This window comes from Jaculus jaculus, chromosome 12 (genome assembly GCF_020740685.1).
Source record: "Jaculus jaculus isolate mJacJac1 chromosome 12, mJacJac1.mat.Y.cur, whole genome shotgun sequence".
In the NCBI taxonomy this organism is placed as follows: domain Eukaryota; kingdom Metazoa; phylum Chordata; class Mammalia; order Rodentia; family Dipodidae; genus Jaculus; species Jaculus jaculus.
Genome location: NC_059113.1, coordinates 33044139 through 33071113, shown reverse-complemented (window position 1 = coordinate 33071113; position 26975 = coordinate 33044139). Strand labels below are relative to the sequence as shown.

General features: G+C 40.6%; 1 protein-coding gene across 2 annotated transcripts in view; it reads left to right on the top strand.

The window, feature by feature from the left end:
- The window catches only part of Ulk2 (unc-51 like autophagy activating kinase 2), a 109049-nt gene that overhangs the window by 32666 nt on the left and 49408 nt on the right, over nucleotides 1-26975 (top strand). For both annotated transcript variants that reach the window (XM_045130961.1, XR_006632912.1), the window contains exons 8-14: nucleotides 707-808; nucleotides 2651-2709; nucleotides 5766-5848; nucleotides 7234-7281; nucleotides 8139-8227; nucleotides 17072-17243; nucleotides 25649-25709. In XM_045130961.1, coding sequence (XP_044986896.1) covers nucleotides 707-808; nucleotides 2651-2709; nucleotides 5766-5848; nucleotides 7234-7281; nucleotides 8139-8227; nucleotides 17072-17243; nucleotides 25649-25709 — 614 coding nt within the window. The remainder of the gene's footprint in view (nucleotides 1-706; nucleotides 809-2650; nucleotides 2710-5765; nucleotides 5849-7233; nucleotides 7282-8138; nucleotides 8228-17071; nucleotides 17244-25648; nucleotides 25710-26975) is intronic.

Genomic DNA, 26975 nt, shown 5'->3' with positions numbered 1-26975 from the left:
GCAGTCTCTCCAGCCCTGAAACATTGTTTGTGAGAATATAGTGCTTTTTATTTTTTTAATTTTCTAGGTAGGGTTTCACTGTAGCCCAGGATGACCTGGAATTCACTATGGAGTCTCAGCGTGGTCTCAAACTCATGTTGATCTTCCTCCCTGTGCCTCCCGAGTGCTGGGCTTAAAGACAGCGCCACCACGCCCGGCTTTGAGAATATAGTTCTAAGTTCATTGTGCTATCATTTGATTGGGGTTATATCACAATGAGTTAAAATTTTAGATAGGCCAGGTCTGGTGACACACACCTTTAATCCCAGCACTGGGGAGGCAGAGATAGAAGGATTGCCATGAGTTTGAGGCCACCCTGAAACTCCATAGTGAATTCCAGGTCAGCCTGGACCAGAGTGAGGCTCTACCTTGAAAAAAAATTTTTTTTGTTGTTTTTTTGATAAGAAGCTGGGCATAGTGGTGCACACTTTTAATCCCAGCACTCGGGAGGCAGAGGTAGGAGGATCACCGTGAGTTAGAGGCCACCCTGAGACTCCATAGTGAGTTCCAGGTCAGCCTGGGCTAGAGTGAGACCCTTACCGTGAAAAAACAAAAAATGGTTTTTTGATAGGAAAATGATCATTACCAGTGAATTAATAAATGAACATTAATTGAACATTAATTGTATAACTAACATAATGCATGTCTCCTGAATTTCTGTATACAGGCTCCTGAGGTTATTATGTCTCAACATTATGATGCGAAGGCAGATTTGTGGAGTATAGGAACAGTGATATATCAATGCCTAGTTGGAAAACCACCATTTCAGGTAGTTGAACTTTTTCTTATATCCTCAGTTTTGGGATCTTCTGAATTAGTAGTTACCTTTGCTTTATAAAATAAGGACTACTTTAGAATCGGTGTTTTGACTTTGTGATTAACCTTGATTTTGTTATAGGTAAAAGTTGATTCTTTTCCTTTGTATTGTCTGTTCTTTGCAGCTGTACTGGGCATAAAGGCTAGTGGGTGTTTTCCAGGCTAGTGAAAACAAAGTTAGGGTTAGCAGCTGGTGGGAAGTGGATATGCCAAACTCAGGTCCTCATGCTTGCTGAATGGGCGGTCAAAAGCTCTTCCTGCTTAGTGTAGTTTTGAGGTCCTAAAATTGACATGAGGTGTGGATCTGTTCTGAGAGACCACTGACTTTGTGTCTACAACTATTCTGATCTGCTGAATGAGAGGGAGGTAATAAAGTATTACAGAAATTATTTTCAGTCTTTCATCCTATCCTCTCCTCTTTCCTAGCATGCTGTTAAGAGTCTGATCTGAAGAGGATCATGTGACAACTTTTTTTGAGTTCATATGCCATATTATGATTTCTTAGTTACAAACAGTTTTGAATCTAAAAACTGGAGCTAAGTGAACCTGTTTGCCCAACATGATATAAAATGAGGCTGGGTGTGGTGGCACTTGCTATTAATCCCAGCACTTGGAGGCAGAGGTAGGAGGATTACTGTGAGTTCAAGGCCATCCTGAGACTACATAGTAAATTCTAGCCTGGGCTAGAGCAAGACCCTACATGGCGGGGGGGGGGGGGGGGGGAGGAAGGAGAAAAAGGGAAAGGGAAAGGGAGGAAAGAGATAGAAGAAGTGAATAACATAGTGTTGCAGTCAGGTTCGCATTGCTGGTAGACATCACCCAACCAAGAGCTGCTTGTGGGAAAAAGAGGTCTATTTTGGCTTACAGGCTGTAGGGGAAGCTCCACAATGGCAGGGGGAAACGATGACATGAGCAGAGGATGGACATCACCCTTTGGCCCACATGAGTGATGACATGAGCAGAGGATGGACATCACCCTCTGGCCCACATGAGTGGACAATAGGAACAAGAGAGTGTGCCAAACACTGGCATGAGGAAACTGGCTGTAACACCCATACGCCTGTCCCCAACAATGCACCATCTCCAGCAGGCATTAATTCCCAAATCTCCATCAGCTGCGAACCTAGAATTCAGAACACCTACGTTTATGGGGGACACTTGAATCAAACCACCACACATAGCCAGGATATTTCCTTTTATTTACCAATGTGGTTTGGGTATAGAGGCAGTTTCACTAATCCAATAGCTATTCATAAGAGTGCTGTTGCTATGGAGACAAATCTAGGTAAAATATACCTAGATTGTGGGCTGGAGAGATGGTTTAGCGGTTAAGATGCTTGCCTGCAAAGCCAAAAGACCCAGGTTCGATTTCCCAGGACCCACATTAGCCAGATGCACAAGGGGGCACATGCATCTAGAGTTTGGTTGCAGTGGCTGGAGGCCCTAGCACACCCATTCTCTTTCTCTGTCAAACAAATAAGTAAATAAAAATATTAAAAAAAAAATACTAAAATATACCTAGATTGTACATAATATAATATGCTTGTTGGGTAGGCCATGTGATCTCCAAAGCAGGGTCTCCATTGCAGGCTCTCTTGAGAATCTGACTTCAGATAAGTTACAGTATACCGAGATATGCAGAATTTGCACTCTATGTAAGAAGTTATATGGGTCCCTCATGTCCAACTATTGCTTCTTCAGCAGTCTGTGACTTTCATGGTCTTATTCTCTGTGTTATTTAGTAAGAATATCAGTATGCCATATTATTTGGAATCTTTGTTCTTTTTTTAAACAGGCCAGTAGCCCGCAAGACCTAAGGATGTTTTATGAAAAAAACAGGAGCTTAATGCCTAGGTATGTGTTGACATTATGTTTGGATTACATTAGGTTTAACTTTTATTTGATTGTGACAGTCTTCCTCTGTAGAACAGGGTATCCTCCTCCTTCAGTTTTCCAAGCAGTAGGATTACACACATGTATTGCCACTTCTGTCCAACATGGTTTTACTACTTGTAAATATAGATAGTTTTATTTGAACTCTTTTTTATTTATTTATTTATTTTTATTTGAGAACAACAGACAGAGAAAGAGAGAGAGAGGGTGGTGCGCCAGGGCCTCCAGCCACTGCAAATGAACTCCAAACGCATCCGCCCCCTTGTGCATCTGGCTTACATGGGTGCTGGGGAATCAAGCCTTGAACAGGGGTACTTAGGCTTCACAGGCCAGTGCTTAACCACTAAGCCATCTCTCCAGCCCTGAACTCTTTTTTTTTTTTTTTTTGCATTTTTAAAAATTTTTCTCAATTTTTATTAACATTTTCCATGGTTATAAAAAATATCCCATGGTAATTACCCCCCCACTTTCCCCTTTGAAATTCCATTCTCCATCATATCCCCTCCCCATTTCAATCAGTCTCTCTTTTATTTAAATGCCATGATCTTTTCCTCCTCTTATGATGGTCTTGTGTAGGTAGTGTCGGGCACTATAAAGTCATGGATATCCAGGCCATTTTATGACTGGAGGGAGCACGTTGTAAGGAGTCCTACCCTTCCTTTGGCTCTTACATTCTTTTCGCCACCTCTTCCGCATTAGACCCTGAGCCTTGGAAGGTGTGATCGAGATGTTACTCAGTACTCCAGTCACTTCTTTCCAGCATTATGATACCTTCTGAGTCATACCAAGATCACTGCCATCTGAAAAGAGAAGATTCTCTACCCAAAGTGAGAGTAGCGTTAATATAAGGGTATAAATATTAAGAGAAGTGCTTACTGGGCAGTTTGATAAGCATAGTATATACATTTTTCCAGACATCAGCAGATGTTACACCTCTAGGGCTCATGACTACCCCTGTTTTAAGTTTTCAGTATCAAGGATGTGTTTCCCACCCATGGAGCAGGCCTCCAGTCCAATTAGAGGGCAGTTGGTTTCCACCATGACAGACCTGCCAGTATTGCACCCGTTGGCTCATTTGGCCTGGCTGGCCAATTATAAGGCTTGCAGTGTCCACTGTTGAGTATCTTCACTGGTGGTATCTCTTTCTCCCATTGAACTACATGTAGAATGGCTTCTTCCAGCTTTCTGTAAGCTGGTCTACATGGAGGAGGTTATCAGCTCATGAACTCTTTTTTTTAATAAATGAAACTTTAAAAGATTTTGTTTATTTTTATTTATTTATTTGAGAGCAACAGACAGAAAGAGAAAAAGAGAGAGAGAGAGAATGAGCACATCAGGGCCTCCAGTCACTGCAAATTAACTCCAGATACACGCGCCACCTTGTGCATGTAGTTTACATGGATCCTGGGGAATCAAACCTCGAACCAGGGTACTGAGGCTTCACAGGCAAGCACTTAACCACTAAGCCATCTCTCCAGCCCTATTTGAACTCTTTTGTGCATTTCTGTTAATCCTTTTAAGAAAATATTTTATTTATTTATTTATTTTTAATCTATGACAGAGAGAGAGAGAGAATGGGCGCACCAGGCCTTTAACCACTGCATATGACCTCCAGATACATATGCCACCCTGTGTATCTGGCTTATGCTGCTAAGCAATCTCTCCAGCTCATAATCTTTTATTAATAATATGTTATACCAGAAAATTAGAAAGATGCTAACATGTCAGTGGAACGTAGGTAGTATTGTGCTGGGATCCACTTAGCCCAGGCTGACCTGGAGCTTACTCTATGGCCCCGTGGTGAGGCTTTAGCTCAGGCTGACCTAGAACTTACTCTGTGGCCCTGTGGTGAAGCTTCTGCCACAGCCTCTCAAGTGCTGGGAGTATAGGTGTGTGGCCCTGCCCAATTTTATTCTATCTATTTGATTACTTGCAAGGGGGAATAGGAAGAGAGAATGGGTACTCCAGGGCCTCTTGCCACTGCAAATGCACTCCAGATCCATCTGCTACCTTGTGCATCTGGCTCTGCATGGGTACCAGGGAATCAAACCTGAGCTAGCAGACTTTGCAAACAAGTGCCTTTGAACACTGAGCCATCTCCCTAGCCCATCTTTTTATTTGTAAAATGAAAATTTAACAGAAAACATTACATCCAGGCATGGTGGTGCACACCTTTAATCCCAGCACTTGGGAGGCAGAGGTAGGAGGGTTGCCAGTTTGAGGTCACCCTGAGACGACATAGTGAATTCCAGGTCAGCCTGGACCAGAGTGAGGCTCTACCTTGAAAAAATTTTATTACTTCTCACTTGTATTTAAGCTTTGCACTTTTCTGGACAGAATCGGAGGAAGCTTTTTTCTATTGAGAATTTTGTAGCTACTATTAATACAAGTTGAGTTAAAACTCAAGATGTGGGGGCTGGAGAGATGACTTAGTGGTTAAGGCACTTGCTTGTGAAGCCTAAGGACGTAGGTTCGATTCCTCAGTACCCTGTAAGTCAGATGCACAAGGTAGTGTATGCATCTGGAGTTCCCTTGCAGTGGCTGGAGTCCCTGACGCTCCCATTCTCTCTCTATGTGCACCCCCTCTCTCTAATAAATAAATTAATAAATAAAATATTTTTAAAAACTCAACAGATGGGCTGGAGAGATGGCTTAGTATTTAAGGCTGCCTGCCTCTCTTTTTTTTTCTTCCACTCATAAATAAATAAATAAATAAATAAATAAATATTTTTAAAAACCTCAAGATATCTGTACTTGTTAAGTACTTACATTTGCAGATACTTACAATAAATAAGAATCCTTTCAAGTTGGTGGTAATTATTAAAGGTTATTACAGTGTTTTTTTCTCACTTGAAAGAATAAAATTTGTCAGATCTTCTTGTTCTAATTGCAGTATTTGTGAGCCTACATGTACATTTTCCATTTAATATACTAAAGACAAAAGCAGTGCAGTTAATATGTAAATATGAAATATGTAAATTCACTGCTTATGTTTTATTAATTTTTCTTTCTGTCAGTATTCCCAGAGAAACATCACCTTATTTGGCTAATCTCCTTTTGGGTTTGCTTCAGAGAAACCAAAAAGATAGAATGGACTTTGGTAAGTAATAGCTTAAAGTTTGGTGTGCTTTCCAATTTTATGGATTCTGAAAAGGTTTTTAAAATTATACAGAAATTTCAAAGGAAAAAGTCAGCTTCACTTTGCTTTCTCTTTATTTAATTTTTAAAAATATTTTATGTATTTATTAGAGAGAAAGAGAGAGAGGCAGGGGATGCGCCAGGTTCTCTAGCCACTGCAAACGAACTCCAGATGCATGTGCTGCCTTGTACATTTGGCTTGTGTGGGTACTGGGGACTTGAACCAGGGAAGCTTACGTGAACCACTAAGCCATCTCTTCAGCCCTCTTTATTTTCATTCACTATATTTGTAAATATTTATTGAGTGCTTGCTATGTTCCAGGAGTATAGAATAGAGTAATGATGAAAGTCTTGTCCTCATATAATATACTAATGGGGGGAGACATAATGAATTATAATTATAAATGATAATTTTTTAAATAGGTTATTAAAATATTTTATTTTTTATATATTTGAGAGGGCTATAGAGAGATAAAGAAGCAGAGAGAGAGAGAATGGGTGGGCTAGGGCCTCTAGCTGCTGCAAACAAACTTCAGACACATGTGTCACCTTGTGCATCTGGTTTACATGGGTACTGGGGAATAGAACCTGGGTCATCCCTGGGCTTCACAGGCAATCACCTTAACCACTAACCATCTCCCCTGCCCTTTTTGGTTTTTTTGTTTGTTTGTTTGTTTTGTTTTGTTTTGTTTTTGAGTCAGGGTCTTATTCTAGCCAAGGCTGACATGGAACTCACTCTGTAGCTTCAGGCTGGCCTTGAACTGATGGTGAACCCCTTACCTCAGCCTCCCAAGTGTTGGGATTAAAATGTGTGCTACCAGGCCTGGTAACTTTATGTTTAAAACAATTTTTTTTTTAATTTGTATATGTGGCAGCACCACAGTCTTTGCCTCTACAAGCAAACACCTATCTGGCTTTATGTGGATGGCTAGGGAATTAAATCCTGGCCAGAAAGCTTTGTAAGCAATCACCAACACTGATCCATCTTCCAGCCCCTGTTTTCTTCTGTCTCTCTCTGTCTCTCTCTTTTTTTTTTTTTTTTTTTTTTTTTCAAGGTAGGGTCTCACTCTAGCTCAGGCTGACCTGGAATTCACTATGTAGTGTCAGGCTGGCCTCGAACTCACAGTGATCCACCTACCTCTGCCTCTCAAGTGCTGGATTAAAGGCTTGTGCCACCATGCCCAGCTTCAGGTTACTTTTTTGTATAATATTTTTGTTTCAATATAATTATTTTTTCCTTCCTCCTTTTTTACTGTCATTGGTTAACATACTTACTAATCAGTGTCTTTTTAAAACTTTTTTATCAGTGTCTTTTTTTAAAGATTGCATTCTCATTTTTCATTACAGAAACATTTTTTAGCCACCCCTTTCTTGAACAAGTTCCAGTTAAAAAATGTAAGTACCCATTTTCACATTTCTTACTTATGGAGTATTGTTTCAGTAAGCTGAAGGCTAAATTTAGTGTTTACTTGTTTTTTTAAATTATTATTTGTATCACCAAATTTATTTTTTTTCCTGACCCTCAAGATTTCTGGGCTGGAGAGATGGCTTAGCAGTTAAGTGCTTGCCTGTGAAGCCTAAGTACCCCGGTTCAAGGCTCAATTCTCCAGGACCCATGTTAGCCAGATGCACAAGGGGTCGCAAGTGTCTGGAGTTCCGTTTGCAGTGGCTGGAGGCCCTGGTGCGCGCATTCTCTCTCTCTTTCTGCCTTTCTCTCTGTGTCTTTCGTTCTCAAATAAATAAATAAAAAATGGACAAAAAAAATTAAAAAAAGATATCCGTGAGTTTTCCCTAGATAATGATTGTGTTTATTCAACAGTAGTTTGTATTTTTAAAAATATTTTATTTATTTACTTATTTATGAGAGAAAGAGAAAGAGGCAGATAGAGAAAAAGAGAATGGTTGCACCAGGGCCTCCAGCCACTGCAAACAAACTCCAGTCGCATGTGCCCCTTGTGCATCTGGCTTATGTGGGTCCTGGGGAATTGAACTGGGATCCTTAGGCTTTGCAGACAAATGCCTTAACTGATAAGCCATTTTCCCAATTTAGTAGTTTTGTTTTTCTTTCCATATCCAAGGTGAAATGGGTTTAGTAATTTCTTCAGTTTAGTTTTATACATGGAAGCTGTAAGTAAAAGGTAAGTGCCAATTTTTGGTTAATTCAAAGATATAGTAGGTTTGATATCTTGTTCTATTAGTTCTTAGAATCCACCTCAACATGATATAATTCTCTGACTGTTTTACTTTCCCAGCTTGCCCAGTCCCAGTGCCTGTGTATTCTGGTTCTGTCCCTGGAAGCTCCTGTGGTAGCTCTCCATCTTGTCGCTTTTCCTCTCCACCAGTAAGTTCTGGTTTTATTAAAAGTGACTTCAAGTTAGCACTATTGCCTCTGTGCACAGATACTGCCCACAATCAACAGTGGATATTTAGTCTGTGGGTAGTGTTTATTGATGCATTTGAGGTTTAGGAGAAAACACATATGTGCTAGGTTAAGTGGACCTGCTGTTGATCCTTTGCCCTTATTAACTATGTAAAGTCAGCAAGAAATATCACCTATCTGTAGGCCATTTTCCTCTGAACAGTGAGTACAGTACTTCCACCTTCTCATGTCCTTCTGGGTTTTAGAGGTACATGCAAACAATGCCCTTCATAGGTAAATAAGCAGTAAATAACTACTTTGTGGATGCTGGCTACATTTCTGGATGTAAATGTCTGTGTTACATGGTGTTTCCAGTAATAGAGAGATGACTTTTGAGCTGGATTTTACTGGGTTCTCTTCATTGTGATTACTGGCCCTTCGAGGTGCCTCCACTCAAACCTCCATGTTTCATAAAAGTTCCAGGCTGTTTCCTCCATGACTGTGTTCTTTCCAGTTAACGTGCTTTTTCTTGCTTTTGCCCATTCCATCTGCCACATAAAGTCTCTTAGGTGTTTTGTTAGACTATTCCTTCCCCCAAATCTGTGTTTTGTAGCCTTATGACTTTGAGTTGTTTTCATAGCTGAAGGCTCAGGGGCTCTTGTGATAGCTATTGAGCTCTCCAGATTAGCCAGACGGACATGAATTTCTTAAATTCTGCTGGCACCAAGGTAGGAAAGCCAGAAAAGGAGGTAACTGTGTGATGTGCCAGTTGAGACAATTTAGAGAGGGCTTGGGAGCTCAACATGCCCTATTTACTTATTTTTTTTTTAATTTTATTTATTTATTTATTTATTTGAGAGCGACAGACACAGAGAGAAAGACAGATAGAGAGAGAGAGAGAGAGAGAGAATGGGTGCGCCAGGGCTTCCAGCCACTGCAAACGAACTCCAGACGCGTGCGCCCCCTTGTGCATCTGGCTAACGTGGGACCTGGGGAACCGAGCCTCGAACCGGGGTCCTTAGGCTTCACAGGCAAGTGCTTAACCGCTAAGCCATCTCTCCAGCCCCTTATTTTTTTTTAATCTTCCCAGAACTTAAAAAAATTTATTTGTTTATTTGAGAGAGAGAGAGAAAGAGGCAGAGAGTGAGAATGGGTGTGCCAGGGCTTCTAGCCACTGCAAACAAACTCCATCCCTATGCATCTGGCTTTATGTGGGTACTGGGGAATTGAACCTGGGTCCTTTGGCTTTGCAGACAAACACCTTAACTGCTGAGCCATGTCTCTAGTCCACTACTTGCCTATTAATTGTGATGAGTGTCTTAATCTCTCTTAGCCTGTTTCTTCATATGTAAAATGAGTACAGTTTACCTCCTTCTTTAAGAATAGATGAGCATAAGCTCTTACTAGGATGTCTAACACATAGTAAATTCACAGGCAGTAGCAAATGTTACTGTTTTCCTGAGAAACCTACTAGCCATAGCTAAAATATCCTTTTGCTAACATATGAGCTTGAAAACCAGAAAGAAAGGAAGGGAGTTTGAGAAGAGGGAAGGAGAAAAAGAAAAGAAAAACGAGACTTTTTGTACAATCCTACAAAGCCAAATGAAACAGATAAGGCATATTTGTTAATGAGATGTATATTTCTATGAATATTAAAAATTAAACTTTGTCTATTTCCTTTGTACATTTGTAATGTTTGTGAAAGAAACCACACAGGATGTGTTAGTTGTTTTTTTCTCATTGCTATGATAAAATGCCTGAAAGAAGAGACTTAAGGAAGAAGGGTTGATTTTTAGCCCATGGTTTGAAGGGCCTACACCGCATCTTAGTGGGGAAAACATGGCAGCTGGAGTTGTTTGTGCCTGTGGCAAGTATCTTAATAATTACAGTCTCTGCTCATTTTGTCTCCAAGCTCTTTATTTGCAACTGTGAATTTCCCTCACATTCAATTCGTTACTAAATTTTGCATTTTTCATATCTTTCTGTGTTATTTGTTTTGAATTCTCATGCTAACCCTCACTAAACCCAGTAGGTAATAGATACTCTGTTTGGAAATTTCCTCTGCCAAACAAGTCCATTACTTTTAAATTTAGCTTCACTCACATTTTCAGGACATAGTCAGGAGGCAGCCAGATTATTTGCCAGAATATGATATGAATGGCCTCTAACCAAGACCCTGATAAGAGCCATTATTCCTCTGAAACCTCATTAGCACAATCTTTCTTGTCTACATTCCTATCCCATTCTTGTCTTCCAAATTCACATCATTCATTATGTTCTGCTTATAGCACTATAGGACATCTCTAGCCCTCAGCTCCAAACTCTTCCACATTCTTTCCACAAACCAGTCAGAAGGCCTAAGAACCACATGGTTGTTAGAGGTTAGAATACAGAGGTTTTGAGATGAGTATATTGGTATAGATTTTCTATTTTTTTGAGGTGAGATCTTGTTCTAGCTCAGGCTGACCTGGAACTCATATTCACTATGTAGTCTCAGAGTAGCCTTGAACTCACAGTGATCCTCCTTCCTCTGCCTCCAGAGTGTTAGGATTAAAGAATGAAGTAGGAGGATTGCCAAAGAAACAAATAAATAAATAAAAGCAAGGTAGGGGCTCGAGATGGCTTAGCAGTTAAGGTGCGTGCCTTCAAAGCCAAAATATGTAGGTTCAGTTCCCCAGGACGCACATAAACCAGATATACAAGGGGCGCATGCATCTGGAGTTCAGTTGCAGTGGTTGGAGGCCCTGTTGTTCCCATTCTTTCTCTCCCTGCCTATTTCTTCATGTCTCTCTCAAATAATAAATTTAAACTAAAAAAAAAAAGCAAGGTAGATGAGACAGATAGAGGGAGATACAGAGATCACAGAGAGATACCATAAAGAGAAATACACACCTTATTTCAGGAAAGAGAGCCAGAAGAAAAAGAGAGACAGAAAAAAGGCCACTTGGGCTTTTTAGTGTGCATAGGATGGGAGGATGGGGAAGGGCTTGTGGAGGTGTGGCTAGTGCTCAGGGAAGGAGCCAGGTTGGCTGGGTCCCCTCTTGAGTTTGGCCAGATGGTAAGGGATGGAGGAGAGATAGGGTAGAAAGGGGGATGGGATAGAGAAAAGACTCTTATCACTGTCCTCTTCTGGAGCTAGGCCCACCTATTCTTTGCTAGGCTGTGTGGTGGTGGTAGGTGGAAAGGGCCTATAGTGAGCACTCAGTAACTTGTAGCTAGTATGATGAAGGATATCACATGATGTGATACCTAATATGAAAAGCAAAGCTTAAGATAGAGAAAAGAAAACCTGGAAAAATCTAACTGAGGGAGGAAAGAATAAAGAATCCTATGAGATGGTAAAATGACTGAGATCAAAACAACAACAAACACAAAGACAGTAGGAAGATTGCTGTTGGCTCAAGGCCAGCCTGGAACTACAGAGTGAGTTCCAGGTCAGCCTGGGCTAGAGTGGGACCCTACTTCAAGGGGAAAGAAAAAAAAAAAAAAAGACAAAGCCAGGCATGGTGGTACACACCTTTATTTCTAGTACTCAGGAGGCTGAGCTGGGAGGATCACCATGAGTCCAATGCCAACCTGGACTCCAGAATGAGTTCCAGGTCAGCTTAGGCTAGATGAGACCCTGCCTCTGAAACAACAAAAAAGTAAAAAAGAATTTTACTGTTGGAGGATGGTTTAGCAGTTAAAAACGCTTGCTTGCAAAGTCTGAGGGCCTGGGTTTGATTCCACAGTACCTATATAAAGCCAGTGGTACATGCATCTGGAGCACATCTGCAGCAGCAAGAGGTCCTGGTATGCCCATCTTTCTCTCCTCTCTCTCAAATAAAAAAAATAATTTTTAAATGAATTTATTATTATTGTAGGCAGTAGACTCCCAATGCATGAAGTTTTAGAAATGTACCTCCCTGGGGGAACTCTTATCTTCCTGTAGCTGCTTGCCTTTAAATATGTTAGAATTAAGTGAAATCTAAAATAGTTACATCAGCTGGACATGGTGACATACAACTGTAATTCTAACACTCAGGACTACTTGAGTCTAGGAACATGAGACCAGGCTGGACAACATAGCAAGACCCTATTGAAAACAATACAGAAAGTTGGGTGTGGTGGGAGAGGCCTGTTATTCCAGCTACCTAGGAGGCTGAAGCAGGAGGATCATAAGTTCAAGGCTTTCCTGGGCTACAGAGTGATTTCAATGCCAGTATGGGCAACTTAATGAGAACCTGTCTCAAAATAAAAAGTAAAAAAGGATGGGCATATAGTATAGCTCAATAATGGTGGGCTTGCCCAGTAACCAGTAACACAAAATAAATAAATTAACTAAAAAATAAAGAAATACATAAAATTGTTACACAACCCACATGTCAAGTACTTAGTAGTCATTGATAACTAGTGGCTAGGATCTTGGACAGATCAGATACAGAGCTTCCTCATTGTAGAAAGAACAAGGCCGTGCCAGTTGTTTCAGTTTTGGATGAGGGGCATTGGCAGTGTGAGGGGGGAACAAGAGCAGGTAGGCTAAAGCTGCGTCTTAGTCCTATTTGTATGCTAAGCAAAGGACCGAAAACTTAAAGCTGCAATAAGTGGAGGAGTGATATTCTCTACTGTTTACCTAGATTCTTCCATAGTAGGGTAGAAGACTAGGTTCGGGAGATATAAAGAGTAGAGTGGTCTTTTTACTAGAGGGTACTATTTATAGCACTTACTATCATCCTCATCATCAAAGAATGAGAGCCAGAACTAAGACAGCAGTAGGAAAGCAGGAGGGCTAGCTGAAAGAAAGATAGCTTGCAAATCCTGGAGGTTATTGGAACTTGAGACTTTAGGTGCAGGAGGCCTTGCTGATAAGTGGCTGATAATGTTGCTCAGTTGAGGAAACCTGGAGCAACACTTCGAAGTTGCTGCTGCACAGGCATGGAGGTGTCATCTGGGCCTGTGAGCACAGAAGGGGGTGCTCATTGGAGAGACTCTTAAGACATGAGTGACCTAATTTCATGCTGAGAATAGTTGAAGTTAGGAGAGAAAAATGATCCACTAGAGTAGGAAACAAAGTGAGGAGTAGAAGGCTTAGGGTGGGCATCCTGGGAAATTCTATATGCTTTGTTTCTTTAAGACACAAGTGGAAACAAAAAAACCCACAAAAGAGTCTGTGGAGTGGTTCCCAAGAGGTAGGAAGAATAAGGAGAGAGCAGGGTAGTTGAGTGGAAGGGAAGAGCATCAAGTACATTTGAGAATGGAGCAAGTATTCACAATGGAAGTTATTTGTAAGTGTAATAAAGGCAATTTTATTGGAGGGGTGGTGGCAGAAAATGCCTTGTGCTGGATAAGGGATATGTAGCAGGGGAGGAATTAGAGTTAGTGAATAGTTTTAGGAAACGTTGTTAAGTAAAGAGGGCTGGATTCAGCCCAGCATCTTCTTGCATATGTGAGGCCCTCATTTCATCCCCAGCACTGCAAAAATAAAGAAGAGTTGGTCATGAGAGGATTGTGGAGATCTAAGATGTGATAAAATTAAACATGTTAATTAATGTGCAGAAGAAAAAGCCAGAATAAAGGGAGAAGGTGAAAATGTCATGAGCTGATCTGCATGGTGAGAGGAGGTATGGGAGAATGGAGCGCAGAGCTGGGCTGGAGAGGTGGCTTTGAATGGAAGAGGAACATGTTTTTGAGCAAAATGAGAAAGGACAACCAGGATGTTTATAGTAGCTGGTACTTTTCAAATAGCAGAGGAAGAAATTGAGAACTGTTGTGTACACTACTGTCAAGAAATTGTAGAAAAATCATATGTCAAATTGCCTACCTTTTTAACAAAATATTTATTTATTTATTTGAGAAAGAGAAAGAGGCAGAGAGAGAAAAAGAGAGGGCTCCAGCCACTGCAAACAAACTTCACATGCATGCACCCCTTTTTACATCTGACTTACATGGGTCCTGGAGAATCAAACCAGGATAAATTGGCTACCTTTTAATTTTGTGTGATCTTGGTCAAATTACCTAAACCTCTGAGTGTTTGTTTGTTTTTATATTTATTTGTTTGTTTATTTGTAAGAGAGGGAGGGGGAAAGAGAGAATATGGGCATGCCAGGGCCTCTAACCACTGCAAATGAATTCCATATGTATGTGCCACCATATGTATCTGGCTTATGTGGGTACAGGGGAATTGAACCTGGGTCCTTAACTTTCACAGGCCTGTGCCTTAATAGCTAAGCCATCTTCCCAGCCCTGAGTTTTTGTTTATTTAGTTGTGAAATGTAATTCAGAGTAAGTCTGGAACTAGAGCTAAGCAGTACCTGGTCCATAGTTATGCTTAGTAATTTAAGTCCATCTTCCCTTCTCTTTACCTTCAGACATAAGGTCTTCAAAAAGTGATACAGGGCCGGGTGTGATGGTGCACGCCTTTAATCCTAGGACTTGGGAGGCAGAGGGAGAGGAATCACTGTGAATTCTAGAACAACCTAGAACTACAGAGTGAGTTCCAGGCCAGCCTGGAAGACCCTACCTTGAAAAGCAAACAAAAACAGTGATACACGAATTTTTTTATTATGCATGTCAATCACACAAAAAGAAATCATAAGGTGCTTTGAACTGACTTCATTGCAAATGATATTAAAAGCAGCAGCAGAAATGAGTTGGGTAGGGCTAGAGAAATGGCTCAGTATATAAAGTACTCACAGTGCTAGCTGTAGTGCCCCTGAGTTCAGTCCTTAGACCCGGTAACAAGCCAGAAGCTTCACTTGTGCAGGATGATGCATGCTTCTAGAGTTCCTTTGCACTGGCAGAAGGCCCTGGCACACCATTTTCATTGTCTCTTTTCCCTCCCTTCCCCTCTCTACTTTCTCTTCTCTCCTTTCTCCCTTCTCCTCCCCCCACTTACAAATAAACAATAAATACATTAAAAAAAAAAAAAGCGGGTCTGGAGAGATGGCTTAGCAGTTAAGGAAGGTGTTACAGCGCTTGCGGGCAAAGCCAAAGGTCCCAGGCTCAGTTACCCAGTACCCATGTAAAGCCGGATGCACACGGTGGCACATGCAGCTGTTCGTTTACAGTAGCTAAAGTCCCTGGTGTGCCCATTCTCTCTCTATCTGCCTCTCTCCCTCTCAAATAAATAAATAAAATATTTTAAAGAAAAAAAAAAACTAAAAAGCTGGAAGCTGTTGCAAGCTTCAGTAATACTAGCACAAGATGGGAGGCAGAGATAGAATTAACCGGAAGCTGGAGGTGAGCCCAGCAAAGCTGAACAAGAATCTAGAGAGAAACCCTGACTCAAATGAGGGGGACAGATAAGGATCCCCTTGAATGTTGTCCTTTGACCTTCACACATAATCCATGGCACTTGCTCACCTGCACTCACACATAAACACATGCACGTGTGTGCACACTCAAATAAAAATGAAATAAAGGCTGGAAAGATGGCTCAGCAACTGGGAATGCTTGCTTGCCAAGCCTTCTGGCCCATGTTCAAGCCACACACATAAGGTGGCTACAAAAGTGATGTAAGCATCTCTCTCTAGGCTGTTCATCTCTCCTGAACCTCTGGTTCCCTACTCTGGTAAGCCCCTCTCAGCCCAGGTGGGCTAAGATATGGGAGGGGCCCTGTTGCCAAGTGGGCTCTCTACCTCCTTCCCCTTGCCTTACAAATGGCAGGAGCTCTCTGTACTTTTTTCTCTTTTCTTTCCTTAATCTAATCTAATTAAGTCTCTAAGTCTTAAAAAATAAAAGTGATGCAAGTATCTGGTGTGTGCTTGCAACAGCAGGAGGCCCTGGCATGCCCATATGCACATAAAATAATTTTTTAAAAGCTGAATTGAATTGAGTACTTAAGGCTTGGGCTTAAAGAGCATGATACACTGTTTTTCATTTTCTGAAATAGAAACAAGCATAAAAAAAAAGCTATAGAGACTTAATACAAGAACAAGAAGTTATAAAAATGTTATAGAACCATTGTATAAAATGTTTTAGAAGCCGGGCGTGGTGGCACACTCCTTTAATCCCAGCACTTGGGAGGCAGAGGTAGGATACACGTGAGTTTGAGGCCAGCCTGAGAGTACATAGTGAATTTCAGGTCAGCCTGGGCTGGAGTGAGACCTTACCTCAAAAAAAAAAAAAAAAAAATAACAACAACGAAAGAAAGTTTTAGAAACAAAGAACCCTTTTATAACCAATTCGGGTTATTACTGGAGTCTTTGAACTTGCCAAAATATGCTTAACTGATGGTACCTAGTAGTTGTGTAAATACAATCCTATTCCTTCCTGTCCTATCTTCTCTCAGATAAGCCACCTCCTTCCTTTAACAAACAGACAAAAGGAGCACATCTGTACCTAGAAGGTTTTCTAAATTTTTCAGTGAGTGTAAATCACCTTCTGGTGTAACCCATACTGATTCACCTATTCTCTTGCTTTCCCATGTGCAGTATTTTCTTTTGTAGATTTAGAATCTTTTTATGTATAGGATATGAGTAATTCAGAGCTCCTGGGCATTTTATGTTTGTAGTCATGAAGTAAAAAGCTACTGAGTATCTATTATGCAAGGCCATGAACTGGGACTGGGGAAGTTGTAATAATACAAAACTCAAAAGCTTCAGGAGCGGTAGGCATGTACATCTGATAAGTGATGATATATTTTTAAGTATCACTTTTGGAAAGTATTTCAGAACTCCTTTATGTAAAAATTATTAAACTGTGATTTTTCTAAAAGATTTTTCCAAAATAATTTTTTTAAACTTAAATTGAACTTTATATCCACTTTCATAGTAGAAATATTCCTTAGAGTATTCTGACTCTCATTTGATTATTAGGCCAGTTTTAATTTTATGTTGTTAATTTTAGTCCCTTCCAGATATGCAGCATATTCAGGAAGAACACTTGTCCTCCCCACCATTGGGCCCTCCTAACTATCTACAAGTGTCCAAAGATTCTGCCAGTACTAGTAGCAAGAACTCTTCTTGTGACACGGATGACTTTGTTTTGGTTCCACACAACATCTCGTCAGACCACTCATGTGAGAATCTTTTCTACTTGTACACATATTTTTTAAAATTTTCTAAATTACCATTTTTCAAATACTTATCTCACATTGTCATGTGTAGGCACCTTTACAAGTGGGTGTTTGATTTAGTTGTTTGAAGTCTCAGCATTACATACTTACCTTTCAAGATATGTTTAGCCATCTTCTATAAGACAATAATTTTAATTTCTGAAGGAAAAGAAAACTATTTTGCTCTGCATGTTTATGTATGTGTGTCTGGGGGTGCATGTGCACATGTATGTACATGCATGTGGAAGCCAGAGGCTGACAGTGGGTGTCTTCCTCAGTCATTCTCCATTACAAAGACAGAGTCTCTCACTTGAACCCAAAGCTTACTGATTCAGCTAATCTAGCTAGCCAGCTTGTCCTGGGGAAAACCTGTCTCTGGCTCCAGAGTTCTAGGATTATAGGCAGGCTGACTGCCCGCCAGTATTTACAGGGGTGCTGGGGGTTTGAACTCAGGTCTTTATACTTGTTTAGGAGGCCTTTTATCCACTGAACCATCTTCTTGGTTCCATGAAAGTTTATTTTAAAAGAAATGACCTCTGATTATGTTTAACTTTAAGAAGAGGAAGTAAAGAACTCAACTGGAAGTAAAAAAAAATGTTAACAGTCAGAGTAGTCTTTTTAAGAAATTTTAAGCCGGGAGTGGTGGTGCACGCCTTTAATCCCAGCACTCGGGAGGCAGAGGTAGGAAAATTGCCATGAGTTCAAGGCCACCCTGAGACTACATGGTGAATTCCAGGTCAGCCTGGGCTAGAGTGAAACCCTACCTCAAAAAAAACAAAAAAAAAAAAAAAAGAAATTTTATTTTCTTGTTGGGTGTGGTGGTGCACACCTGTAATCCCAGCACTTGGAATGCTGATGTAGGAGGATTGCTGTGAGTTTGATGCCAGCCTGAGACTACATAATGAATTCCAGATCAGCCTGGCTAGAATAAGACCCTGCCTTGGAAAAAAATTTTTTTTTCTTGAGACAGTGTCCCCTTATGTAGCCCATGCTGACCTCAAATTTGGAGTCCCCTTGCCTCAGCTTCTGAATGCTGGTTTTATAGGTATGTGCCACCATGCTTTGCTTCTAAGGAGTTTTAAAACTGGTCTTCAAAACTTGAGAAAATAAGTTCAAGAGTGAGCTTCATAAATATGTACGAAGAATTTTTAAAAGGGACGACAATCTAAACTAAATACAACTAGTGTTCTTTGAAATAGTAAAAGGTACCAGAAAATCCACAGAAAAAAAACAAGTTAGATAAATGTGTTAGTCAAGAGAAAAGCTTGATATGATTACAAAGGAATAAGAATCAGAGGAACTGGTAATATGATTATATTAGTAATTGAGTCCTACCAAATGCTGGTTGTGCACAAGCTTGCATCAAGAGGTCTGCTTAGTTACTTGACACTACTTAGTTATGAAGTGCTTCTGATAGGTCATGTGGCTACTGTTATGAAGGTCATGAACAACTGAAGGGCAAAATAAAACATGGGCCACAGCAAGTGAGTGTGCAGCTGGTAATCAGTGCTCTAAAACTAGGAGTTCCTTTAAAAATCATATAAAGTAATTAAGGGCTGGAGAAATGGCTTGACAGTTAAGAGCATTTACTGTGCAGCCATAAGGGCCTATGGAAGCCTGAGACTCTTTCATGTTTGATGGCCAGGACATGTAAAAACAACTGGTAGGGGTGGCTAGGGAGATGGTTTAATGGTTAAGTGCTTGTTAGCAAAGCCAAAGAACCCAGGTTTGATTCACCAGGTCCCATGTAAAGCCAGATGCACAAGATAGCACATACATCTGAAGTTCATTTGCAGTGACTATAGGCCCTGGCATGCTCATTCTCTCTCTCTGACACTCTCTCTCCCCCAATTCCCTCTCTCCTTCCCTCCCTCCTCCCCTCTTTTATTCCCCCCTCTCTCTCAAATAAGTAAAATAAAAATCACAACTGGACATGGCCACTTGCACTGAAACTCTGGTCACATAGGGAAGAAGAGACCAGAGAATCTCTGGAGCTCACAAAAACAGCAAGCCCCAGGACCTTTAAGAAGCCATTCAAATAAGAATGGGTGGTGGGGCTGGAGAGATGGCCCAGTGATTAAGACACAAAACGTTATGCCTCGAGTTTGACTCCCCAGTACCAGTGTAAAGCCAGATGTTCAAAGTGGTGCATGTGTCTGGGGTTTGTTTGCAGTGGCGGAGGCTCTGGTGCTCTCATTCTCTTTGTCATCTCTCTATCACTCTGCTTGCAAGTAAATAAAAGAAAATACCTTTTAAATTATTTTTTAAAACAGCCTAGGAAACAATTAGATATTTCAAACTTATTTCCAGGGCTGGGAAGATGTGTTAAAGGCACTTACTTGCAAAGCTTTCTGGCTTGGGATCACTTCCCAAGACATCCATGTAAGCTGAATACAAAAAGTCCCACAAGTGTCTCTCATGAATTCCCAGTCCCCCTACCCCTTACAAATAAAAAATTTTAATAATGGAGGACTCAAGAGATGGCTCAGTGGTTAAAGGTGCTTGCTTGCAAAGCCTGACAGCCTGGATTTGATTCCCAAGTACCCATGTAAAGCCAGATGCAAAGTGGCAGATGTGTCTGGAGTTCATTTGCAGTGGAAGGAAGCCTTGGCCTGCCTATACTCATTCTCTTTCTTCCTCTCTCTCTCACACTCACTCTCTCTCAAAAAGAAAAACAAAAAAACTAAAAGTGGAAAAATGTAAAAAGTGTTTGAAAGCTCTTAGGTCTTACCTAAGTGTGTCTATACTGGGAAGTATGTGTGACTGGAACTTTTTTTTTTTTTTTTTGCATAAATGTGTGTGTGGGTGCACAAATGGGGGCAGTGTTCATACATTGGAAGAGCAGAGGAAAACCTCAAGTGGCATTTGTGAAGCAATGTCTGCAGGCTCTCTTATTGTCCTGAAACTCACCAGTTAGGCTAGAAAGGTAGGCCATTGAGCCCCAGGAATCCATTTCTCTCTACTTCCTAGTGCAGGTGTTACAGGCATGCACCACCATGATCAGCATTTACATGAGTTCTGGGGATCAAACTTGGGTCTTCTGTTTGTATGGCAAACATTTGACTGAGCTCCCTTTCACCCCCTGGATTTTTTTTCTTTTTTTTTTACTTTTTAAAAATTATTTATTTGTTTGAGAGTGACAGACAGTGAAAGAGGCAGTTAGAGAGAGAGAGAGAGAGAGAGAGAGAGAGGGAGAGAGAGAGCGCGCGCGCACCAGGGCCTCCAGCCACTGCAAACGAATTCCAGACGCGTACACCCTCTTGTGCATTTGGCTAACATGGGCCCTGGGGAATTGAGCCTTGAACTGGGGTCCTTAGGCTTCACAGGCAAGCACTTAACCGCTAAGCCATCTCTCCAGCCCAGAAATTTACTCTGATACCCCAAACATTTATCAAGTCTTCTTTCTACAGAGTATAAACTTAGGGCTGAAGAGATGGCTTATTAGTTAAGGCACTTCCCTGTGAAGCCTACGGACCCAAGTTCAGTTCCCTAGTACCCACACAAGCCAGATGCACAAGATAGAACATACATCTGGAGTTTGTGGTGGCTAGAGGCCCTGGGGCCCCCATTCTCTCTCTCATTTGCCTTTCTGTCTCTGTCTGTCTCTTTCTCAAATAAATAAATAAAAGATATTTGGGGCTGGAGAGATGGCTTAGCAGTTAAGGTGCTTGCCTGCGAAGCCTAAGGACCCAGGTTTGGTTCCCCAGTACTCACATAAGCCAGATGCACAAGGTGGCGCATGCATCTGAAGTTCGTTTGCAATGGCTAGAGACCATGGTGTGCCCATTGTCTCTCTCTCTCTCTCAAAAATAAATAAATAATAATATTTTTAAAAGAGTATAAATCTGATACTGTTTGAGGGAATCATCTCAGGTAAGATGTCTGGAGGTTGCTTTCAGTAGTTAGGATAAAATCTCACTCACCACTCTTTTTTAGCTGTAATACCCTTGCTTTAATTCTTTGTGGTGTCCTGTAGTACAGAGTCCACTTTGACTCTGTGTCAAGTGTAAATAGCCAGTCTTTGGCTATAAATTGCAAAGAAGTGTTGCCTAACTGCATTAAATTGGAGAAAAGAGGCCAGGCATGGTAGTGTATACCTTTAGTCCTAACGCTTGGGAGGCAGAGGTAGGAGGATTGCCATGAGTTTGAGGCCACCCTGAGACTACATAGTGAATTCCAGGTCAACCTGGGCTAGAGCGAGACCCTGCCTTGAAAAACCAGAAATAAATAAATAAATTGGAAAAAAGATAGAGATTATCACTGCTTTTTTGCTCTGTGTTTTAAAACCTAAGTTTGTGTGTGTGTGTGTGTGTGTTATAAAACTTTTATGATAGGTATATGTAATAAAGTGTTTGCAATAATAAATCAGATGTATCCATCCTCAAATCTTTTTTTTTTTAATTTTTATTAACATTTTTCATGATTATAAAATATATCCCATGGTAATTCCCTCCCTCCCCACCCCCACACTTTCCCGTTTGAAATTCCATTCTCCATCATATTACCTCCCCATTACAATCATTGTAATTACATATATACAATATCAACCTATTAAGTATCCTCCTCCCTTCCTTTCTCCACCCTTTATGTCTCTTTTTCAACTTACTGGCCTCTGCTACTAAGTATTTTCATTCTCACGCAGAAGCCCAGTCATCTGTAGCTAGGATCCACATATGAGAGAGAACATGTGGCGCTTGGCTTTCTGGGCCTGGGTTACCTGACTTAGTATAATACTTTCCAGGTCCATCCATTTTTCTGCAAATCAAATCTTTTTCTATGGCTGTGATCGTTTAACAAAAATTCTAACTACATTATCCCATCCTCCTTTCAAAAGTACTTTGAAAGCCGGGTGTGGTGGTGCACGCCTTTAATTCCAGCACTCGGGAAGCGGAGGTAGGAGGATTGCTGTGAGTTTGAGGCCACCCTGAGATTACATAGTGATTCCAGATCAGCTTGGGCTAGAGTGAGACCCTACCTTGAAAAACCAAAAAATAAAAATAAAAAAGTACTTTGAAAGGTATCTAATATGGCTAGGTATTCCTGGAATCTGAAGTAGTTTACTCTGACTTAGGGTTCTCTCTTCTTAGGTCAGGTATATATAAAAGAACCTGATTTTATCCATCAAGTTGTTGATTTTTTTTTCTTTTTTTTTATGAGAAAGAAAGAAAATGAATTGACATGTCAGGGCCTTAGCCACTGCAAACGAGCTTCAGATGTGTGCACCACCTGTGCATCTATGCCCCCTGTGTGCATCTGGCTTATGTGGGTTCTAGGGAGTTTAACCCAGGTCCTTAGGCTTCGCAGGCAAGCACCTTAACCACTAAGTCATCTCTTCTCTTCTTTTCCTTTCTTCTTTCCTTTTTTTTTTGAGGCAGGTTCTCACTTCTCATCCTAACTCAGCCTTCCCAAGTGCTAGAATTATGGAGGTATTCTACCAAAGCCAGCCAGACCTACCCTTCCAATTAAAAAAAATATTAGAGAGAGAATATGAATGGGCATACCAGGGCCTCTTGCTGATGCAAATTAACTCCACATGCATGTGGCACTCTGCATCTGGCTTACATGGGTACTGGGGGAATGGAACCTGGGGCATTGGGCTTTACAAGCAAGAGAGAACCGTCTCTCCAGCCCACCTTCCAAATTTTTGTGGTAATGGTCTTTTTTGTTCTTTTTGCCTATATGAATTTAGGCTTTTTTCTTCCTTTGTTAGTATTTTCAAAATAGTATGGTATTAAAATAGCAATACAGGGCTGGAGAGATGGCTTAGTGGTTAAGGTGCTTGCCTGCAAAGCCTTTGGACCCAGGTTCAATTCTCCAGGACCCATGTAAGCCAGATGTACATGGTGGTGCATGCATCTGGAGTTCATTTGCACTGTCTAGAGGCCTTTCTTTGCCCATTCTCTCTTTCTCTCTCTTGTAAATAAAAATAAAACATTAAAAAATAGCAATACATATAATGCTTATGATATAATTATTAAAAACTCTCTGGGCATGGTGGCTAGCCTATAATCCCAATACTTAGGGGCTGAAGTAGGAGGATGGCTGGTAGTTTGAAGCTAGCCTAGACAACCAAGTAAGTTCCAGGTCAGCCTGGGCTAGAGTGAGACCCTGCTTTAAAAAGGGGGGGGGTTAAGGCATTTGTCTGCAAAGCTAAAGGACCTTGGTTTGATTCCCCAGGACCCATGTAAGCCAGATGCACAAGGTGGCGCATGCATCATTTATGGTGGCTGGAAGCCCTGGCACACCCATTCACTCTCTCACTCTCTGCCTCTTTCCCTCTCTCATATAAATAAATAAAAATAAAATAAAATTTAAAGAAAAAGATATGTAAATTCTTTTGAGCTTTATCTTTAGAATAATGCATTAGAGATTTCTTCTGGGGATTAAGAATTCCTTTTGATTTCCTTCTGGGGATTAAGCTACCAAATTGAAATATAGTTGGGCTCCCTTGTTTCATTTTACTTTTGATTTCTAGGGATTACTATTTTTTCTTTCTATTGCTTTTGTTTTGTAATTATGAATGATTCCAAAGTCATAGCTATAAAAAATACTATTTGAGCTAGAGAGATGGCTTAGCGGTTAAGCGCTTGCCTATGAAGCCTAGGAACACCCCTCCCCCCCCCCCCGTTCAAGGCTCAATTCCCCAGCACCCACGTTAGTCAGATGCACAAGGGGACACACATGTCTGGAGTTCATTTGCAGTGACTGGAGGCCCTGGCATGCCCATTTTCAATCTCTCTCTCTATCTGCCCCTCTCTCTCTCTCTGTCATTCTCAAATAAATAAATAAAAATGAACAAAAAAATACTAATTTCTAAGAAAAAAAAATACTGTTAATAAAACCTACCAGGTGCCTTTCTAAACCTACCTTTTCCAATTCCTCTACACCCAGGAACTATTCACTGTTGAGGAGTGCTCTCCTGCTGTAGCCCACTACTCTTTGTCCCCTTATCTTGGTTGGCATTAATGGGTCTTTGCACTTTTACAGTGTGAACTTCTGGGAGGCAGAGGCCTGAAATGTCCACACAAATGCCTCTTGGTTCCCTTTTAGGACCATTCACAGGAATATTTTTAGCCCCCCTTTTTTTTAAAGTGTAGAAAAAAAAGCATAATTTAGAATATTTTAAAACATTTGTATTATTTGATCAATACATCACATAAAATGACAAAAGGTAATGTGACATAGTGGATATAATAGTGACAGGAAATGAAAGGCTCCTGATTTCTGAACTATGTGGTACTCTTAGAAAGACATAGGACAGGAGTAGATGAAGATGACCTGTGGTAGCCAGAGAACTCAGTGTCTTTAATATCTTGTTTAACAAGTAGCTCAAAACCAGAGAGAATGTTTTACATGAGGATGGGATACTCCAGTATTAGATTGAGGTAGGCTTTTTTAATGTTTTTATTTTTATTTATTTATTTATTTTTGGTTTTTCAAAGTAGGGCCTCACTTTAGTCCAGGGTGATCTGGAATTCACTATGTTATCTTGGGGTGGCCTTGAACTCACTGTGATCCTCCTACCTCTGACTCCCGAGTGCTGGGATTAAAGGCGTGTACCACCACACCTGGCTACTTTTTGTTTTTTTGAGGTAGGGTCTCACTCTAGTCCAGGATGACCAAAACTTACTCTGTAGTCTCAGGGTGACCTCAAACTCACTGTGATCCTCTTACCTCCGCCTCCCGAGTGCTGGGATTAAAGGTGTGCACTAACACACCTGGCTTAGACTTTGTTTTATAATCTGACATAATGTGAATTGTGTATTTTTATGCAAAATTGTGCAATAAAAGTCACAGAGCAATAGTAAGAGCCTGTCTCAACACAGAGCAGGCTCAGCATGATAGTGTACGCCTGTATCCCCAGATACTGGTGTGGGATCCTGAGCAGATCCTGACTTGGAATGATCCCGTGAGCCTGTGAGTTTGAAACCAGCCTGTCCAACATAGTGAGACCCATTTCAGTAACAATGAGGGAGTATATACATACACAGCAAATTACACAAACCTAGTGCAGTAAAAATTTTCATCATAGAACGTATAAGCAAAATACTAGGGACTCTGAACACATAACTTAATAGTACATTTTTTGCAAATGTTAAATGTTGAATAAATATATAAACATTGTTACACATATAACACTTTACCTCATAAATAACCCTCAACTTTACTTAGAGAAGGCATGGGTAGATCAAGTTCTATAGCCTATTTTGTCAGTTGGGTCCAGTTTTCTGTGTTTACCTGTTGAAACTGAAGCATACACAGATGTTAAATTCATGTTGTGCTTAGACAATTTCCAAATAATCATGTAGAAACAATTTGTGTTTTTAAAGCATGTGTATAACAAAGATGTATGTTTTCTTTCTCCTTAGATGATATGCCAATGGGAACTACTGGCAGACGGGCTTCTAATGAGTTCTTGGTGTGTGGAGGGTATGTTCACATGCTTTTTACCTAATGATTATTTTTTTTAAAACATTTTAGAGCTGGGGATTATTTGATAGAGTGCTTGCTTAGCATTCATGAGGCCCTAGACTCAATCCCCAACACTGCATAAACCAGATATGGTAGAGTACACAATTCAGAGTAGATAGAGAAGATCAGGAGTTCAGGGTCATCCTTGACTACAAAGTGTTTCAGACCAGCCTGGGAGATCCTATCTCAAAAAAAAAAAAAAAAAAATTAAAGTAAAAATTTAAGAAGTTTTTCGCTGGGTGTGGTGGTACATGCCTTTAATCTCAACACTCAGGAGGCAGAGGTATAAAGATAGCCATGAGTTTGAGGCCAGCCTGAGGCTACATAGTGAATTTCAGGGCAGCCTGAGCTAGAGTAAGACCTTACCCTCCAAAAAAGTTTTTTTTTTGTGTGTGTGAATTTATTGAACTTTTGTTCTTGGCTTAATTTTTGTTGTTTCACAATTTATATTTGTGCATGTGTCACATATGTACATACATACATTAGGGTTTTTTATTTTAATTTTTTGAAGTACTGGAGATTTAGCCCATAAAATCTACCTTCTTAAACACAAATTTATAGCTAAGTATGTTCACATTATTGATCAGCCAGCCAAATCAAGCATGGTGCTCAGTAGGATGATAGACGTTGTAGCCAGATTTTCCTCATACCTTTAAGTTACATCTTTATATTCTTTGTACCCAGTGACATTAATTTATACAAGCTTTTGTGCTTTTCTTCTCTAATTCTGTATAAGAACTAAAAATAGATTTATGCATCAAATTATAGTAATAAGGGATTTTTTTCACATATACATATACCTTTATATTTTTTATGGATTCACTTTTTTTTTTTTTTTTTTGAGGTAGGGTCTTGTTCTAGCCTAGGGTGACCTGGAATTCACTATGTAGTCTCAGGGTGGCCTCGAACTCATGGTGGTCCTCCTACCCTGCCTCCATAGTGCTGGGGTTAAAGGCATGTACCACCACTGGCATTTTAGGATTCCCTTTTTAATGTGTTTTTTTTTTTTTTAGAAGAAAAATATAGGAGTAGATGAATTCACCCTTTTTTTCCCCCAGCTCTTTTAATTTCTTCTTTTTTTGTGTGCTTGTTTCCCCCCCGCCCAAGGTAGGGTCTCACTCTGGCCCAGACTGATCTGGAATTCACTATGTAGTCTCAGTCTGGCCTCGAACTCATGGCAGTCCTCCTATCTCTGCCTCCCAAGTGCTGGGATTAAGGGCGTAT